The sequence below is a fragment of the Lutzomyia longipalpis genome, chromosome 4 (assembly GCF_024334085.1).
Source record: "Lutzomyia longipalpis isolate SR_M1_2022 chromosome 4, ASM2433408v1".
Lineage (NCBI taxonomy): Eukaryota > Metazoa > Arthropoda > Insecta > Diptera > Psychodidae > Lutzomyia > Lutzomyia longipalpis.
In genome coordinates this window covers 13,763,732-13,784,009 of record NC_074710.1, presented here as the reverse complement: position 1 = coordinate 13,784,009, position 20,278 = coordinate 13,763,732, and the positions used below count along the sequence as shown (strand labels likewise).

Below are 20,278 nucleotides of genomic sequence, written 5' to 3'. Positions count from 1 at the left end.
AACATTCAATACCCCAATTTGATTTATATTCCACGTGTAGAATATTTTTAAATATTATATATAGAAAAATCGAATTTTAAATATGCCCGGATAGAATAGCAAAAATAGATATTTTGTTGTCTTTAAAATATTCTTCTGTATTTTTTTTCTTTATTCTTCACCATTGATACCTCATGCGATTTTTAACTAACGAAGAATTATGCTGCTAACGTAAGAGGAGGAAGAGTAAGAAATTCTATAGCTTAGCTTTCATATTTTCTTGTGGGAACTTAAATGAAAATTAACCTTTTAATTAATAATTTTTAAACAATTTTACACGTAATTGACTATTAGAAAAATCAAATGCTTTCTTTGGTACTTGAACTCACTTTCCGTTGTTATTCTTATAACATTGCAATAAAATTGCACGAGAAAATGCGCATTGCCAGAAAAACTCAATGCGACGTGCTGACAAGGAAAAGTCAATAGGAATTTCCGGTAAACTGATAAAAGATTCCATCATTTACAACCAGCTTTCTCCACATGCGTTATGGCAAAAAATATGCATCACATTGCACTTTACAAAAGTGATTACAATTTGTTGAGATTTTGCATATGAAAGGCACAGTCCAATTGCATCATTTAGCTTTCTGCAATATGCTTTAATCCGTTGATGAGTGAAATCAACATAAAAAAGAAATGCATTTCTCGTTATACAATCAAAAAATTTATTAATCTTGCTCTTAATGGAGGATATAAATAAAAAAAAAACATTCCATATTGGGATATTCTAACTAATTTACAAATTTAAAACTTGCAAAATACCTAACGACATTCTAGTTTATTTTTTGTTTAAATTGGTATATAAAGATATGAGAGATAAATCACAAATAAATTCTTCTATCATTATTTTTTTTTCCTAATGCTCTACAATTTTTTTATTCTTTTATTATATAGGAGATTTAAGGATATCGTTTTTTTTCGTGACTAATTCGACTCTCCATTGTCTAACAAAATGATGTCTCTCGCGATTTGACAAAATCAGTCTAATTCGAGTGAAAGAAGTATGCGATACCTCATCCATCGCGGCAATATCCTTCTTTTGCCTAGCCTAGCACCAAAATAAGAAACCTTTCCTTCGCAAAGCTCATTTTCTTTTCTTAACAAAATAAGAAATTTTAGTTCGATGGAAAAGGAATGAAAGCTCCAATGCTATCACTCAAAAATTGTGGGATAAAAAAATGCGTTGGGTTTCATTTCTATAAACATGACTTTCATGGCAGATATCTTCACTTCTCTGCTCGAGCCTTAGTTTTGAGCATTTTCTCCGTTTTGCGGCTTCGCGGAAGCGTAGAATAGCTCGATGAGATGATTTTCTCCTGAGAAGAAAAAAGAATTTATTTTGTAAAAAGTTGCTTGAAGGATTTTTTTTACATATTAGCATTTCTCAAATAATAAAGCAAACAAGAAAAAATATTTGGAATTTAAAAAAAATCATAAAGTAAAAACTCGTTAGTGTAGGTACAGAAAGTGAAAAGAAATCATCTTGACATAAAGTCATAACAAATAATTTTTAAAAATTATTGAAATAAAATTGTTTTATTAAAGTAAGAGTTAAAGTTGATTCATCTCTTTTGAAAAAATAATAAGATACTTTTGAACAAAGATTTTAAAAAAAGCTTCATAATTTTTACTTCCGTCTGTTTGTTCACTGTAATGAAAACTTCCTCGGAAAATTATTTAATATTTATCGTTTCTTATCTAAAGTTTAAAGAACTTACTTTTCTAACGTTTGACACTTTCAATTCCTTTAATTTTTTTGTTTTTTAGAGGAAAATAATTTCTTTGATCTTTACAGAAGAAAATCCTTAAGCATCAAAACTTTTAGAATAAACTTTAGACATTCACACTCCCTGTTGTTTTTATTTAAATGTTTTTGTTAAATCAAATTCCTTGAAAGAAGCATTTGAATCAGTTTAACTAATTTTCTCAATACCAATTTTGTTTATTTAATAAAACTATTAAAACAAAATAAAAAAACAAAACAAATAATTTAAAAAAAACTAAAACGCTTTGGTCCTCTTTGCATAAATGCTTTAAAAATTTGTTAAAGCAAATGAAAATGAGAATTTTTAAACCTTTTAAATGATTTCAAAACACGTTCATGGATAATGCAAAGCAAGATAAAGAAATTAACAAGATCGGGATTAGTTAGCATAGGCAAAAAAGAATTTAAAGAAGAAAATCTTCCTGCCTTTTATCGATACTTTATCAATATGTATAATAGTTTTATTGTGGGAGGAAGAAGGAAGGACGATGGGAGGATTAAATGGATGTTTCACGGGGAAGCTTGTCAGTGCTTGTGGATTTAGCAGTTGAGTCTGTTCGCAAAATGCCCGGTAAATAGTTTAGAAATTTACTTTTCTTGCTAATTGCTTTCTTTTCTGGACTTTTAGCAGCCTCCTCCTCGTTTGCAGAAACTGGAGAGGAGATTTGGGGAATTACTGTAGGTGGTTCTGGAGCCTTGCCCTTGCTATGACATGGTGTTTTTTTATTTGAAGATGGAAGGATCTCTTTTACTGTCTCTGGGATAATGGTATCATCCTTTAGAGGAAATTCTTTTGTGATTGTGTCGTCATCTAGTCTTTCTAATTCTAAAATGGAAGTTTGATCATTTTCCGCACCTTTTGTAGCTTCTTCTGATTCATTTTTGAGTTCTTTAATATTTTCAACATTAGTGTTTAGATCCTCCGTCAATAAAGTTGTGTCTTCTATTATTACTAGTTCTTTAGGTTCTTCAACTTCTTTAATTTCATTCGATTCGCATTTTGGGAATTCTTCATTATTAGCTTCTTGTTGTGCTTCGTTTAGCATCGGGAAACTTTCAGTATTGTCTCCCCCATCGAGTTCGTGAAATTCCTCTTCACTGGAATTATGGTCGGAAAAAGTATCTTGAAAATCTTCAGAAAAACTTGAAGGATCTTTCACGGAATTCTGTTGATTTTTCAACCAAATTTCAAATAATCTATATTTTTCCTCCATTTTTGTGTCATATTGCTTTTTTCCTACATGAAAAACTTGTCTAAACTCTGGGTCATTTTCTGTTACATCCATAATTCTTGTTTCATCAATCATTTCCGGGTCGTCCTCTTCTTCAACCAAGAAAAGTGGCTCCCCGTCGGAGGAGTAATGAAATTTTTGGAAATTCTGGGAGGACATAGAGGAGAGGGAATTAGGGGATTGAGGACAGGATGATGGACTAAAAGGATAATCTCCTTCCCCGTCATCTTCCCACGAATTTTCACCCGCCTTTGTGAGAAACAAAAAAGACAAAGAAATCAAAGAAATATGCTTTCATTTGAAATTCATTGAACTTCCCTAATTAAAGTTGGACATTAAATCGTTCTGTGTAAGTGAGACTCACCTCAGATCGCTTAGATCTCAGTCTTGTGGCACCACGTGATGCATGAGAAAGGGAAGCTGTGCGGCTAAGAGCGACAGGCATAGGCTCAGCACTTGAGTATCCCGAGCTGATGTCTTCGCTAGATCGAATATAGCTGTAGAAAATAATACAAACACTACAAAATATTCCTTATTTATCAATTATTTTTGATAAATCTTACTTATAATTTGGAACACCATCCCGAGATGTTCTTGAATGTGGTACATCAACTTCTGGAAAATACATTTCTGGCACATTTCTTCCTCCAGAAGCTGATCGCATACTCTGTGTTCGTGGTCTCAATACTCTTTGTGTTCTTTGTGGCCTCGTAATTTCATCAATCTCATCTTGAGTACGCTGTGTATCTGGTTCGGACAAATCGCTCAGGCTATAGCTCTTCTTTAGCGTCTGCACAAGATTTCCGCCGCCCTAAAATTAAAATTTCTCTCCTCATTAAAATTAAAAACAACTTAAATATAGTTTCATAACATTTCCCAAACCACTTTCCTGTTATTTAATTGATAAGATTAAGAAGCCAAGAAGCTGCGACATTAATCCATGCGAAATTAAAAACAACAAAACTTACCAAACGACATTTTTTTTAATCTAAAAAATTATATTAACTACAAAAATTTATTCGAGATTGAGTGATGTAAAAAGTCCTTAAAATATGTATAAAAAAACATTAAGTAGTGTCACGCAATTTGAGGGTATTTAAGAGATCATTTGTTCATTCATCAACAATAATTGGTGTTTCATCAGTTTTCCCACGACGTCTTTCCTTCACCGGAAGGCGACTTCTGGGTTCTTTAGGCACTCTACCGGTGCGCCTTCGAGGTAATTCACGTGCTCTTGCAGCTCCTCTATTTCCTCCTCCTTCTGTGTTTTCAAACATAAAAACATCGTCATCTTCTTCAGCCGAAGATGGCACTTCAGTTATGGCGGGAATTGAGAAAGCCGGCACCTCATCTAGTTCCATTTTAACTTTGTACAATGCCGAATCAACGGACATTGAACGCGTTATCCTCGGTGATGGTGGAGCATCCACGTAATCATGCCCAGCAATCATTGGTAGCTCTTTTCGGGTCTCACTTCCACCACCATTCCCCAGCGACTGCAGAAAATAATTTAATGTGTGCTTGTGCGAGATTATTAGGGCGCTTTTTTTTAATCACAGTGTATTATGTGCTACATTACAGTGGTAATTTCTTGTTAACATGTTTTATTTTAGTATGCATACGCTGGGCCTTCTCATAGGAAATGTTTTGAGTTAAAAAATTGTTTCTTTTAACAGATTTATTGTTAAAGGGAGCAGGGACGTAGCCAGAAAAAGTGATTAGGTGCCTAAACTAAACACCCTTAGAATTCAGGAAGGTCATAATTATTAAAAGATCAAATAAAATTATAATATTTCTTGACGTATAAAAAATTAAAAATTTTGGTTTTTTGAAAGAATCATCTTTAACTTCTCTTAAAGTCTTTTAAAATCAAACACAGCGTAGCACTTCTTGAAAAAAAAATTGAAATTACATGGATATTTGAACATGCAAAATGGTTAGCACATTGTTGTGTTCATTTCGTTCACTTAAAGAAACGTGATTCTTCAATTTGCATCTCAAACATTGCGTGAATTTATTAACAAAAAAAAATGTGCTCCGTGTTGTTAACAAAAAAAAAACATGATAACAATCAAAAGTGAGCATTAATAAAAAAAGCTTTGCAAAATTAATTGACATCTATAGAAAAACTCTCCTTATTTAGAACAAAAGGATACGTTTGACAAAACAATAGGTATCACATACCTTAATTGCTGTTTGCATTATGACACTCGTGGCATAGTTCATGCCTTTGGAGCCCAACTGGAGCACCGTGGTGTACCCTTTCTCTTTGGCTTGATTGAGATACTCATCAATTTCATGCTCCCTACGCGTTAGCATGGGATGTACGAATTTTCTATAAAGTGTAGAGCTGCCCTTTGTTGCTGGCGACAGCAGCCAGATCACAAGGATCACCTTCACTTCATAGTAAAATGGGAACCATGATAGGAAGATGTCTGTGAACGTTTCGATACACGTAAAGAAGGCATAGACAATCCAATACATCATCCATTTCACCTGAAAGAAAAAGAAAAACTTATTAAGTAAACTTTTTTGTCAATTTTATTGTTTGTGTAATATTTGCATTAAATTACATTCATAATTTTTTTTCTTCATTAATACTCACATATTCTTTAACATTTTTGGTACGGACAGCTTTATAAGATGCATAGGCAGGATATAGAGTGCCGAAGAGCAATCTGAAGGCGGGGAAGAGAAAATTCTCAGTGATAGCTCGTGGAAAAATTAAAACAGCCACAAGAAACGTAATTCCCATTCCTGTGACAGACATCCAAGGGAGTGGCAGACGCGAAAGAAAATCAAGGAATCTTCCACATCGTGACAGCATCGTTACAACTTCTTTTCTAGCCTCCTCTTCGTGTATTTCCTTTTTGAAAACTTGATCTAAATGATCTCTTCGTTCAATTTTCTTTACATAAATTCTCTTCACGGAACGATCATCGTGATCTTTAGTCGACGCAGAAGACTCTTTAGTCTCAAACTTTACAATTAAATCACTAATATTATTTGAGTTCCGACGCATTTTTGTACGCCACAATTACTTTTGTCTTGTACCAGATTCAGCAAGAATTTCACGTCTAAAAATAAATTTATTCAGTGTGATTTTTACTTCCTCCCGTTTCCCTCGTTGTACGGAAAATAATTTTCTAGTATGTATTGTTGTTCTCTCTATAAGAGTTTTATTCGTAATATTATTTTGTATTATACACAAATAATTTGGCATTAAAGCCAAAATGAAACTATACTTAATATCACAAGTCCATTCCCCTCTTTTATGTTTTGTGCTTTTAGCAATGTTTTAGGCGATACAAGAAGTGATTCAGAATAATTTATAACATGGAATAATATATTGGGAAAACCCGAGAATGAGACGAAAATATGTGATCGAGATGACGATGCGTTCGAGACTGATGAAAACTTAAATAAGAGAAGATCATACAGTGTTGCTGTGGAAGATTTTCCAAAAAAGAACCTTACACAGAAAGACGAGAAAATCATTCCTTACTCTCTACATCTGTCTGTGTTCCCTTTTTACTCGTAATCTGAGTTGTTGAAGGGGCTTTTGTTTAGTCTTTTATTATTATAAGGAATTCGATAAATAAAGCAAAAAATAAATAAATATTTATTAAAATAAACAATAATTGCGAAATATGCCATCACTTAAAAAAAAAAAAAAACAAGAAAAGGAATGTTATTTATTTATACTGATAATAAAATCTATTCATTTATTATAAGTTGATTATTCCCCTGGAAAAATAATATCTAATATGCCTATTCATGCATAGAAAAATCAAGATTTTTTTTTCTAAAATTTTAACGATTTCAAGGATTTCTTGGTCACAGAACACGACCCAATAATGGTCTGTTGCAGAATCCGAAGTCGGTGAGAGCTGTGTTCAATTAAAATATCCCTAAATATTTTATGTATTTAACTTATTTTATCTACAAAGACTAAATAATAAAAATTCTTATGAAAAATCTATAATATAATTAATTCTGATCACAGTATTTATAAACATCGTGCCTGTCTTTAATTACTTGGGAGACTTGGCGAGATCTAGTATGAAAATCAGTACTAAGGGGAGAGAAGAAAGGGCTAAAGTAAAGCAAAATGTGAGATATATGAAAGATAATTTAGAAATAGAAATTCCACAACTATTTTAAGTTTAGTAAATTAACCCATATTTCGTGTAAAACGTCTTGTCGTCTTGAAAACAAATCCATCGAAATGACTTTAGAAATTTTCTCCATCGCATGTCATTCGTTAAACAAGGGTTCCTCCCAAAAGAAGCTAAATATAGAAGAGTTTTAAGTAAACACAAAGTGAGGATATAGTTGCAGAGTAAACTTTGGAATATCTTTATTTTGAAATATTAAACTTTGAAGGAAGAAGTAGAGAAAATAAAGCGAATGTGTCCAATAAATGACCATTAAATATAATTAATTTATATTAAGAATTTTTATATGAATCAAACAGATTTTAATCTTACAACTGGGTTTATCTTTGTCTTCTTTTCTATTATACTCACAGTTCAAGTTAAATAACTTGAAATTCCAAGAAATATATTTCAATAGAAATCAATAAAATTGAATATTGATTAATCAATAGACTTGTGAAATTAATTAATTAATAAAATTCTTTTTTTTTTGTTCATTACTTATTTAACACAGAAATTATAAGAAAAAAATTCACTTTCAGCTCTAATAACTTTCTCTAAATGAAAATAAGTTTTTTTCTGTTAATATTTATCAGAAAAAATTCTAATAACATTCTTCTAATGTGGAATTTTTTAATGTTGAAACTGAACACACTACTCAATTGCTAATTTGTGTGAATTTTTATTTTCTTTTTATAACAACACAGAGAATAGGTTTTGTGTTTCAGTGAAAGAAATCAAACAAACTCGAATTCTTCTTTATTTAATGAGTCGCTTCGAATTTAATTATCTCGTCGTTTAAGTGAACAAATTGAATTTTTAAATAAAATGTCTTTATGTGGTGTGTAAAATGTGCTTCACGGCAATGATGTCACTTAACACTGCAAAAGCCATGCGAGGTCGGTTATCCACCTTTATGATCTCTACATATTTTGTATAGCTATTCCATATAAAGTGATACCTCTTCATATTTTTTTTGAAAATAAGTTTCTTAACGCACAGGTTGTACGTATAGTATGTATAAAAATAAAAATTTTAAAAGTCAGATCAATTAAATTTCAAGGTAATGCCGGAAAGTAAATCACGCATAAGAATTTTTGTTGCTTGTTATACTTCTTATCAACAACTAATCATGATTTTTCCAAGGTCGTCAATAAATAAATTAATAATTAAACAGATCTTAACAAAAAGAATTCATTTCCTTTCTTCTAATTTCTTTACTTCTACACCCACATCTTTTCTGAGTCTACACCCCCACGTAATTATTGCAGCTTCTTCTGCATAAAAAAAGTCTTTTTAGAAAAATATTTTGCAGAGTTGGAGCTCCACAAGTGAGACCACTTAATGCGCGCTACTGGGGCTACACACACAAGATTAATCGATGGAAGAACAATGGTTTATTCTGATTTGTGTGACGGCAATTTCCTTATAAATCCACCAACAAGACTATCCGCTATGTCATTGAATGGGGTCTCCAAAGACGGAGGAAGAAAGTATGTTTAGCTTGCCAGTGAGTGTATGCGTCACCGGATCGAGCATGATATCTGACCATGGAATCTGCTGCTGTACTCCGGGCAATCGCCAAGGAGGATTACGCCTCTCGGGAACAGGTGACCTAGTTGGAGGGAGGGGGCAGACAATGAGATCAGTTTATAAAGAAACTTTTTGACCATTTTTGGACGAATCAGGCTCCCCCCATAGCGTTGAAGCTCCCCTCAAGGGCATCAACTTATAACGGCATAGACTTTTTGTGTGTCCGGATGCACCTCGTGTGGGTTACTGAGAGTCCCCTAGGCGAATTTACGTGATATTTTCGATGAAATTGCCTTTATGAGTGGTGCTTTGAATGAATTCTTGCCAGGAAATAACCGATATTTTCGTTCCAATTGACTGAAAATCATTCAAGCTAAGAGACTGCAAAAAACAATCGACGGCTTTGTTGCCACTTTATTCGCTTTGATTCTAATTGTTACTCTAGTTTTTTTTTCATGAGAAATTGCATAATTGATATCTCTAAAGCAGAGGTGGGCAGACAGCTCGATGACAATCAGTCAAATGAGGTTATGTATTCGCTGATTCAGTAAATTAGGTTTCTAAAAATCCTCCGGAATGAAATTTTCACTCATGTAGTATGAAAATTTCAAAGTGAATATGAAATGAAAAAAAAATGTGCAAAAGTGAATAATACTGATTTATTAAGCTAATATTTGTCTTAGAAGTGAGTTAAAAGAAGGAATTCAGTGAAAAACACTGGAAAATTCGAGATTTAAATCTAATAATTGAATGATTTTGTGATATGGTTTGTGGAAATTAATTGTTCCGGAAGTGTTCATACATCCCACACAGAATCTCCAGGAAGTTCCTTGTGGTTGATTCCTGGGAAAGCCGGAGTAGAATGTTTTCAAAGGTAAATCAAGGAATATTAAAAAAAAAACAAACAATTTGAAAACGAGTTTGGAATTAATTTCATTTATTTTTGTTTACAGAGGAGATGACAAAAGCTCATGTGAGCTATATGTACAGGACCTACAGAACATATAAGTCTACTGAGAAGCTCACAAACAACATAGGAACCCAATCCTTCAGGAGCTTTCTTCCTCAGACGCTTTGGTTGTGGTCAAATTCCCTGAGAGGGAAGAACATTCAAAACAAATCGATTGGTAAGTGAAGGATTTCCGGATAATTTCCAATGACCATCTTGCTGTAGCTGGCTGGAATTTTGAGTGGCTTTTACTGTTACAGATGATGCTGCAGTTTGTCCAGGAGAGATGCAATTATCCGGAACCACGGGCGATTCCAACACGGCATTCAAGAACTTCCTGCATAGAAGTGTTTTCTTTGAGTGAAGTGAACTTTGAGTGCTTCATTACCTTCAGCAGAACCTTTTCTTGGACTCAGTCTTACGAGATAGGGCTGCTGTGGACTCCAATCCGGAGGAAAAACGCATCATTGAACGTCTCGTCATATCGTCAAAGAAAAAAACAAATACTGACAACCCATTCACAATTCTTCCTATATGCTTCCTATTTTGAGCGGACACGTCATAGGACATTCTCAACAAGTGTCACGTGCTTCATCGTGACACCTCCATTGACCTTCGTAAATTATGTATTTATGAACAATCTTGTGAAAATGTTAAAATATGCAAAAAAAAAAACTACAAAATGGCCAACAAATAAACAAAAAAATGTTACAATTAAAGAAGAATATTTATTTTTACAACAAAATTCCAAAAAAAAACCAAAGAAAGTTGTATGAAAAAATCCTGGATTTCTTCAATGAATGTATTATAAAGGTCTTATAGAAAGCGAAGATTTTTCTGAAAAATCTCTGTCTTCCTCAAAGAATGTAATACTACTCTTTCATTACAAAATGTCTTAGAAAGGAAAGTTGTTTTAATAAAAAATTTTTTTTTCTTCCTTTACCAATGCAATGTAGTAATTCATTTCATTATAAAAAGTCTTACATGGCGACGAACTATTTTGTATATGTAGTTCGCATTCGCTTCATATTTTTACCAAAAATTCTTTATGGTAATTGAAGATTTAATAAAATAAAATTAATTTCCCATATTAAATTGTATGAAGCGCCTTTTCAGTGAGAGCAGTGAGAGACATTTTTCGTGAGAGAACGAGCGCACACGCAAAAATCTAAGCGTGCTGCTCTTTCTCATTGCTGCAAATATAAGCATGCTGCTCTTTCTCATTGCTGCGTGTGCCGATTAGCACACGACTGAATTGCCCGGGTAACCGAAGACCACACACATGTGCGCATGCTTATGTGTGTGTATTTCTCAACCGCGTGAGCGGGGTTGTAGGCAGGTTGAATAAAAAGTTTGCTTGCTTGTTGGTAACGACAAGTTAGGTGACGTGTAGCGTAGCCGTTTTCGAATATTATGGTCGTGGTATCAAATCCAACCAATGTCAATGATTTCATTTTTTTTTCCATTAAATTTTTTTTATTCCCCAATCATTTTAAATATAAATTTTTTGATATTATACCACTAATTTGATTTACTATTACAATAGAAATATAAGGAAAATAGGGGAGAACAGTACAATACCAAATAATGAAAACATCCGAAGGTTTTCAAAAAGAGGGAAAACGGACGAAAAACTGAAAATGTTCGAAATAGTTTGTCGTTTTGTGAGATCCTTTATCGAAAATTAAATGCAAAAGTTAAATTTTAATTTTATTAATAATCTTTATTGAAAAGAAATGGTCTTTTCATTCATTACAAAAAAGCCTTTGGATGGAAAGTTGTTTTAAAAAAAGATTATTTCTTCCTCAACTAATTTACTATTTTTTTTTATTACAAAAAGGGTTAAAAAATTTCAATTTTCTTTTATAAGAAAAGTCCTAGCTTTGTCTGCGAATGTTATATTTTTTTTCTCCCCTGGGTGCTTACGCACGCACACTAAGAAATTAGTGTGTATTACTTATATGTTTGTCTCTTTCTGTGGAGTTTAATACGTGAATGATTTGCATGTGTGTGTTATAAGAAGTTCTCTGAAGGAGCGTCTCGAAAGTTCTATGAGAGTCTTACATCCAAATTTTCTCGTGAGTGCTTTAGTTTCAGCTGCAACGTACTACAAATTAAGACGGTGAATAATTTTTTTTTGAAAGTAAAATAAGAGTAATTAAGCATGCCATCGCAAAAGGAATTAATAAATGTTAACTATCATTTTAAATTCTGGGATGATGAAACCGCGGAATGCAAATTGTGTGGGCATGTAATACAACGCAGTAAGTAAATAAGATAAGATAAGATAAGATGACTTTATTTATGCCCCAGTCATAATTACAACATAAAGGGACTATATACATAAATGATTTAAAAAAATTTATTCCTGAAAAGTCTGTTTGTCGGTTTGTGGCACATGAACTCCTCCAAAACGGCTCTGCCGATCGTAATGAAATTTGTTGGGGGAGTAGAGGGGTTAATACGAGTTGCAAGCGCTATGTGAGATTTTGCTTCAACCACCCCCCCACTTCATACCGACCCCACAAAAATAATTTATCCCAATTTTTACCTGCTGTTTTTTTATTTTAAATTATTTGTCGAAGTACTCTATTTATTCACTTCTACTCACCACTTCCCTTTAATATACGCTCCTTTATTATTGCTTTAAATAGAATTCTTTGATCATATATGATTGGGAGTTAATGTTAACTAGTTATATATATTTCAAATTATAAATTTAAATTTCAAATAATTTTGTGTATATAATGAAAATTTGAATAAAGATTTTTCCTTGTAATATTTTTTTTTTTAATTCATTTTATTAAAAATAATTAAAAAAGGCCCAACGCTTTACAAATTCGCAATGCATTGGGCTAAGGCGCATCATAAATATGAATCTAAACTTGCTACAAATGTGAGGTCCAGTGAGTCGGTGGCGATGAAAGTGGAAAAACCAAAAAAGAATATGGATGCCACAAAGGCATCCAGAATGCTTGCTTTGGAAACGGGCCGTTTGAAAAAGCCATTCTCGGACGCGGGGAGATGGAGGGATGTCTTCTCAAATATTCTGAAGAACAGGTGCAATAATTGCGATTGTGCCGAATTTTTAAATCAAATTCCTCTTTCGAGGTATACGATTAGCCGCAATATTTCTCACATTAGTGAGAAAATGAGGGACGAGATGATAAGGAAAATTAAGGAGAGTAAAAAAATCAGCATCGCTATCGATGAAAGCACCGACATCTCCCATCATTCTCAATTGATGATATTTATTCGTGGCATAATGCCAGACAATTCAACTTTTGAATCCTACCTGGATTTGCGGCAATTGCGAGAAACCACCCGCGGTGAGGATATTTATGAGGAAGGTAGATAACAAATTATATTCTTCACTGTCAACCAATCTTTTTTCATTCGTTTTTTAACTTTAACTTTAATTCTTCCCATTGGCGACTCCTACACGGAAAGACAAATTTGTTAAAAATTCCATGTAAATTTCAACAAAATTTATTTTAAATGTAGTTCTCACTAAAAAGTTGTTAAAATTTGGTCAAATCAACAATTAAATTTAAATTTTTTTCCTCTGTATTTTAACGTACATTTGGTTTTCATGAATAAATTTATTTTATTTCAGTTATATTTTTTATAATTTCACAGTGCTAAAATATTTTACCTAGCAAAAAGACAAGATGATTTTATGTTCAAGAAATGGAATTGAAAAAAAAATTGGACAATATTTCTAAAAAGCTGACGTGAATGATCATGCATTTGTCAGAAATTATTTTCTTTTAAAATTATCAAATTGATATAATTTTTCCGAAAGGTATTTTTGGTATTTTTTTTTTAATGATAATTCCACACTCAATTTTTTACAAACTTTTCTTTCCGTGGATACACAACTCAGTGATAAAAATTTGTGAATTAATTTTGAGATTTCCCTGCAATTTATATCGTTAATTTTTAATTTCATCTTTTTGTAGTTTTTAATGCTCTAAAAGAGTTTGGGGCATTAGATAAATTGGTTTCACTCAGTACCGATGGGGCCCCATCCATGGTTGGCACAAGGAAAGGTTGCGCAGGCCTTTTAAAAAAGGACAAACCTGAGTTGACAGCGATTAAATGTATGATACATTGTCAAACACTTTCAGCAAAAGCAGTCGGTCTGGAAGATACGATGAAAGTTGCGACGCAAATTATCAATGCAATAAGAGGCGGCCAAAACGCCCTAATGCACCGCCAATTTAAAAATTTCCTTCAAGAGCAGAACGCACCGTATGGAGATCTAAAATTGTTTACGCATGTAAGATGGCTCAGTAAGGGAATAGCCCTTGAACGATTTTTCACTCTTCGTCATTACATAATTCAATTCGTAGAAACGATTGAAGTACGTACGATTTAATTTTGTTTAATTAAGTACATCATATCGAAAGTAAAAATGTTTCTGAGGGACAAATTTTGTAAAAAAATAAATAAAAGAGAGAAAATCTTATTAACAAAAAAAGAAAAAGTTTATTGTTATATTTTTATTTTTATTCAAGTTATAAATTTTAATTTCATAAAGTTTCTATTAAAACAAATTTAATTGAATCATATATCTTTCTTGAACAATTTTCTTTATAATCTATTAACTTACTCATAACATACATTCATTACCTATATCAAAAACACATTTCAATTTGTAGCTGGGGTAAAATGGTGAATCAGAAAAAAAAATTAATATTAAATATCTTAAAAAGTAATTGTCTGTCTAATTTTGTCAGTAGTTGTACTTCTTACCCCCACCTAAGCCTAGAAAGTTTCATATTAATTGATCCGTTTTGGCGATATTCTCGGCAATTTTTTTTTATCCAAATGCAATGGTAATTTCTGAAATTTAACGTTTTTTTTGTATATTTTTAATTAAAAAAAGTTTTAATTGTTTCATAAATCCCTCATTCTCAATATGTAGATATTATAGTGCCTTGCTAAAATAATTTCATTAAATGAGGATTATAGAGAAAAATCGTTTGAGACAAAGTTGTAGCCCGAAAAATTTCCTAATATAGTTCTCATGAGAAATCTCAAATATTTCCATGGAACTCCTGAAAAAATTATCTCCCAAAAATTCACCATTTTACCCCAGGATCCCCTACGTTATTTTTTTAAAACAAAATATAAGTTAAGTATATTATAAAAAAAAAAAGATCTCTCTATTTCGAGATTGTTTCATTTATGATAAAATATGATACTTTTGTTTCTTGCTTTTGTGAAAAAGACTACCTACATACCTGAAATGAACAAAAGAAAATTAATTGTACATAGACTAAAAAGTTGGAATTTAAATTAAAATCGAGCAACATAATTCATTTTACTTACTTAGAGAAGAACTTAATTCGCTTAAAATTTTTACATTTTTAATCCCTAAGGAATATTATTTACTTCTCGATAACAGTAGTTTTCAATAATTAAATATATACTGCAATTTAAAATATTTTATTTTTTTATCAATCTTTTTAGAATACAATTATATTTGTTCTTTCAGTTTGATAAGAAACTCAAGTCTCGACTGCATGATGATGAGTTTTGGAGAAATATAGCATTTCTCGGGGATATTACTAAGTACTTAAACGACCTGAATTTGAGCCTACAGGTATATAATATTCTCTTTGTCGTTAAATCTTTATTATTCTTCAGAATAAAATCCTTAGTGAGTTTAAGATAATAAAAAAGGATAATACAAAAAGTCATTTATTAAAAGAAATGCAAAGTGTTTAAAAACAATGAGTTATTATTTGTTTTTAATCTCTTGATATAGATTATTCTTTTTATTTTTTTTAGGGGAAGCGAACAAATATAAAAGAACTCGTGTCGAAAATTGATGAATTTATGTCATTACTGATACGTTTGGAAAAAGAACTGAGCAAGAACGATTTGCATTCATTCAAGTACTGCCAAGAGTTCCCTGATAAAGATTTTTCTTTTTACTCAAACAATGTCAGGAAAATCCGAAAGGATTTTATCAAAAGATTTGAATATCTGGCAGACGTTTTTGCAACAGATGAAAATGAACACAACGATCACAATTATGCAAAACGAGGAGAGGACTTTGATGTTATGTTCGGCACGACGTACACATGCGAAGCCGCATTTTCGATCCTCACTCTTCTAAAATCAAAGATGAGAGCCAGCCTGTCGGACAAAAAGCTAAGAGAACTGCTCAGAATTGCTCTGGCAGACCTGCAAAATTTTAATGATTTCATTTAATTTTTTTACACATACATACATAAGTACAAATATAAAGTTATAATATGCATGAAATAAATTTACAAATTTAAGAAATAAAAATTGTTTCATTTCGAAACATTGTTTAAATTATAGCTTGGTATTTGAAAAATAAAACTTGAAGAATCCATTTCCTTTCAATGATGATTACTAATAAAATTAAAATTTAACTTTTGCATTTAATTTTCGATAAAGGATCTCAGAAAGTTTGCTCAAATCTGTACAGTTTTTGAAAAATAAAACTTGAAGAATCCATTTCCTTTCAATGATGATTACTAATAAAATTAAAATTTAACTTTTGCATTTAATTTTCGATAAAGGATCTCAGAAAGTTTGCTCAAATCTGTACAGCTTTTGAAAAATAAAACTTGAAGAATCCATTTCCTTTCAATGATGATTACTAATAAAATTAAAATTTAACTTTTGCATTTAATTTTCGATAAAGGATCTCAGAAAGTTTGCTCAAATCTGTACAGCTTTTGAAAAATAAAACTTGAAGAATCCATTTCCTTTCAATGATGATTACTAATAAAATTAAAATTTAACTTTTGCATTTAATTTTCGATAAAGGATCTCAGAAAGTTTGCTCAAATCTGTACAGTTTTTGAAAAATAAAACTTGAAGAATCCATTTCCTTTCAATGATGATTACTAATAAAATTAAAATTTAACTTTTGCATTTAATTTTCGATAAAGGATCTCAGAAAGTTTGCTCAAATCTGTACAGTTTTTGAAAAATAAAACTTGAAGAATCCATTTCCTTTCAATGATGATTACTAATAAAATTAAAATTTAACTTTTGCATTTAATTTTCGATAAAGGATCTCAGAAAGTTTGCTCAAATCTGTACAGCTTTTGAAAAATAAAACTTGAAGAATCCATTTCCTTTCAATGATGATTACTAATAAAATTAAAATTTAACTTTTGCATTTAATTTTCGATAAAGGATCTCAGAAAGTTTGCTCAAATCTGTACAGTTTTTGAAAAATAAAACTTGAAGAATCCATTTCCTTTCAATGATGATTACTAATAAAATTAAAATTTAACTTTTGCATTTAATTTTCGATAAAGGACCTCAGAAAGTTTGCTCAAATCTGTACAGCTTTTGAAAAATAAAACTTGAAGAATCCATTTCCTTTCAATGATGATTACTAATAAAATTAAAATTTAACTTTTGCATTTAATTTTCGATAAAGGACCTCAGAAAGTTTGCTCAAATCTGTACAGCTTTTGAAAAATAAAACTTGAAGAATCCATTTCCTTTCAATGATGATTACTAATAAAATTAAAATTTAACTTTTGCATTTAATTTTCGATAAAGGATCTCAGAAAGTTTGCTCAAATCTGTACAGTTTTTGAAAAATAAAACTTGAAGAATCCATTTCCTTTCAATGATGATTACTAATAAAATTAAAATTTAACTTTTGCATTTAATTTTCGATAAAGGACCTCAGAAAGTTTGCTCAAATCTGTACAGCTTTTGAAAAATAAAACTTGAAGAATCCATTTCCTTTCAATGATGATTACTAATAAAATTAAAATTTAACTTTTGCATTTAATTTTCGATAAAGGATCTCACAAAACGACAAACTATTTCGAACATTTTCAGTTTTTCGTCCGTTTTCCCTCTTTTTGAAAACCTTCGGATGTTTTCATTATTTGGTATTGTACTGTTCTCCCCTATTTTCCTTATATTTCTATTGTAATAGTAAATCAAATTAGTGGTATAATATCAAAAAATTTATATTTAAAATGATTGGGGAATAAAAAAAATTTAATGGAAAAAAAAATGAAATCATTGACATTGGTTGGATTTGATACCACGACCATAATATTCGAAAACGGCTACGCTACACGTCACCTAACTTGTCGTTACCAACAAGCAAGCAAACTTTTTATTCAACCTGCCTACAACCCCGCTCACGCGGTTGAGAAATACACACACATAAGCATGCGCACATGTGTGTGGTCTTCAGTTACCCGGGCAATTCAGTCGTGTGCTAATCGGCACACGCAGCAATGAGAAAGAGCAGCATGCTTATATTTGCAGCAATGAGAAAGAGCAGCACGCTTAGATTTTTGCGTGTGCGCTCGTTCTCTCACGAAAAATGTCTCTCACTGCTCTCACTGAAAAGGCGCTTCATACAATTTAATATGGGAAATTAATTTTATTTTATTAAATCTTCAATTACCATAAAGAATTTTTGGTAAAAATATGAAGCGAATGCGAACTACATATACAAAATAGTTCGTCGCCATGTAAGACTTTTTATAATGAAATGAATTACTACATTGCATTGGTAAAGGAAGAAAAAAAATTTTTTTATTAAAACAACTTTCCTTTCTAAGACATTTTGTAATGAAAGAGTAGTATTACATTCTTTGAGGAAGACAGAGATTTTTCAGAAAAATCTTCGCTTTCTATAAGACCTTTATAATACATTCATTGAAGAAATCCAGGATTTTTTCATACAACTTTCTTTGGTTTTTTTTTGGAATTTTGTTGTAAAAATAAATATTCTTCTTTAATTGTAACATTTTTTTGTTTATTTGTTGGCCATTTTGTAGTTTTTTTTTTTTTGCATATTTTAACATTTTCACAAGATTGTTCATAAATACATAATTTACGAAGGTCAATGGAGGTGTCACGATGAAGCACGTGACACTTGTTGAGAATGTCCTATGACGTGTCCGCTCAAAATAGGAAGCATATAGGAAGAATTGTGAATGGGTTGTCAGTATTTGTTTTTTTCTTTGACGATATGACGAGACGTTCAATGATGCGTTTTTCCTCCGGATTGGAGTCCACAGCAGCCCTATCTCGTAAGACTGAGTCCAAGAAAAGGTTCTGCTGAAGGTAATGAAGCACTCAAAGTTCACTTCACTCAAAGAAAACACTTCTATGCAGGAAGTTCTTGAATGCCGTGTTGGAATCGCCCGTGGTTCCGGATAATTGCATCTCTCCTGGACAAACTGCAGCATCATCTGTAACAGTAAAAGCCACTCAAAATTCCAGCCAGCTACAGCAAGATGGTCATTGGAAATTATCCGGAAATCCTTCACTTACCAATCGATTTGTTTTGAATGTTCTTCCCTCTCAGGGAATTTGACCACAACCAAAGCGTCTGAGGAAGAAAGCTCCTGAAGGATTGGGTTCCTATGTTGTTTGTGAGCTTCTCAGTAGACTTATATGTTCTGTAGGTCCTGTACATATAGCTCACATGAGCTTTTGTCATCTCCTCTGTAAACAAAAATAAATGAAATTAATTCCAAACTCGTTTTCAAATTGTTTGTTTTTTTTTTTAATTTTCCTTGATTTACCTTTGAAAACATTCTACTCCGGCTTTCCCAGGAATCAACCACAAGGAACTTCCTGGAGATTCTGTGTGGGATGTATGAACACTTCCGGAACAATTAATTTCCACAAACCATATCACAAAATCATTCAATTATTAGATTTAAATCTCGAATTTTCCAGTGTTTTTCACTGAATTCCTTCTTTTAACTCACTTCTAAGACAAATATTAGCTTAATAAATCAGTATTATTCACTTTTGCACATTTTTTTTTCATTTCAATTTCACCTTGAAATTTTCATACTACATGTGTGAAAATTTCAGAATTCGTATATGAAATTTCAGTATGCTCATCCACCCTAAATCTACATAACCTCATTTGACTGATTGTCATCGAGCTGTCTGCCCACCTCTGCTCTAAAGGAATATCTTTATGCAGAGCTTGAAAGAACATGAATTACATTGTGAAGTCCTATTGGATTTTCTTCCTAAACTAGGGACATTTATGGGAAATGTTTTATCGAATTTCTGTCACAATACGACCGAAGATCCTTTTCAGATAATTTATTCATTGTTTTTTTACTTACATAACCATTCGAGATACAAATGCACTTAACATATTTGGCGGCACATTAACAGGCAATAGGAATTTTGAGAGGTTTTTCACTAGATTTTAGGGAGAAAAAGCTGGCTTTTTTTTACTTGGTCCGTTCCAAACTAAAATTCTGCGTTGTTCAAAAAAGGAAACTGTCAGTCAGAACGACTGGAATTATTGGAAAGTTATGTTGGAATAGTTGTAGATGGCGCTACGAATCCATAATTTACTATATAAAAAATTTTTAGACTTATCGGAAGATAATCCGAGTATAATTCCACGGATATTGGGAGGTTCAAACAGAAACAAAAAAAAAACACTTTTTTTTTCAAAAAATGTAGAAACTAATGGTGTTTAGCTGTGATTATTATTTTTTTTTTAATAATCAAGAAATTTTTAAAAGACTTCATTGAGCGATTAATACAAGATTTTTTCAAGGAAATTCCTCTGGAACTTTCTCCTCTTGCC

At 31.7% G+C, this 20,278-nt stretch overlaps 1 protein-coding gene and 3 long non-coding RNA genes across 7 annotated transcripts; 2 read left to right on the top strand and 2 right to left on the bottom strand.

Annotated features, from left to right (window-relative positions):
- Positions 1-683: 683 nt before the first annotated feature.
- LOC129796525 (receptor expression-enhancing protein 1) lies at positions 684-19,993 on the bottom strand. 4 transcript variants are annotated; one of them, XM_055838546.1, is made up of 7 exons: positions 19,803-19,993; positions 5,645-5,717; positions 5,224-5,535; positions 3,603-3,850; positions 3,404-3,536; positions 2,400-3,288; positions 684-1,358 (listed from the first exon to the last, which is right to left on the bottom strand). In XM_055838546.1, exons 1-7 carry the CDS (start codon positions 19,832-19,834, stop codon positions 1,288-1,290), a joined length of 1,758 nt encoding a protein of 585 aa, XP_055694521.1. In that variant the 5' UTR covers positions 19,835-19,993; the 3' UTR covers positions 684-1,287. The 4 variants fall into 4 exon arrangements, with proteins under 4 accessions (XP_055694521.1, XP_055694519.1, XP_055694522.1 ...); XM_055838544.1 differs by having other exon boundaries at positions 684-3,288; XM_055838547.1 differs by lacking the exon at positions 2,400-3,288 and having other exon boundaries at positions 19,803-19,990.
- LOC129796528 (uncharacterized) lies at positions 9,242-10,611 on the top strand. The gene is made up of 3 exons (XR_008751230.1): positions 9,242-9,603; positions 9,683-9,856; positions 9,939-10,611. It is a non-coding gene; the product is annotated as an uncharacterized LOC129796528 (long non-coding RNA).
- LOC129796526 (uncharacterized) lies at positions 9,638-10,189 on the bottom strand. The gene is made up of 2 exons (XR_008751228.1): positions 10,079-10,189; positions 9,638-10,015 (listed from the first exon to the last, which is right to left on the bottom strand). It is a non-coding gene; the product is annotated as an uncharacterized LOC129796526 (long non-coding RNA).
- On the top strand, positions 18,655-19,194 carry LOC129796527 (uncharacterized). The gene is made up of 2 exons (XR_008751229.1): positions 18,655-18,765; positions 18,829-19,194. It is a non-coding gene; the product is annotated as an uncharacterized LOC129796527 (long non-coding RNA).
- Positions 19,994-20,278: the final 285 nt, after the last annotated feature.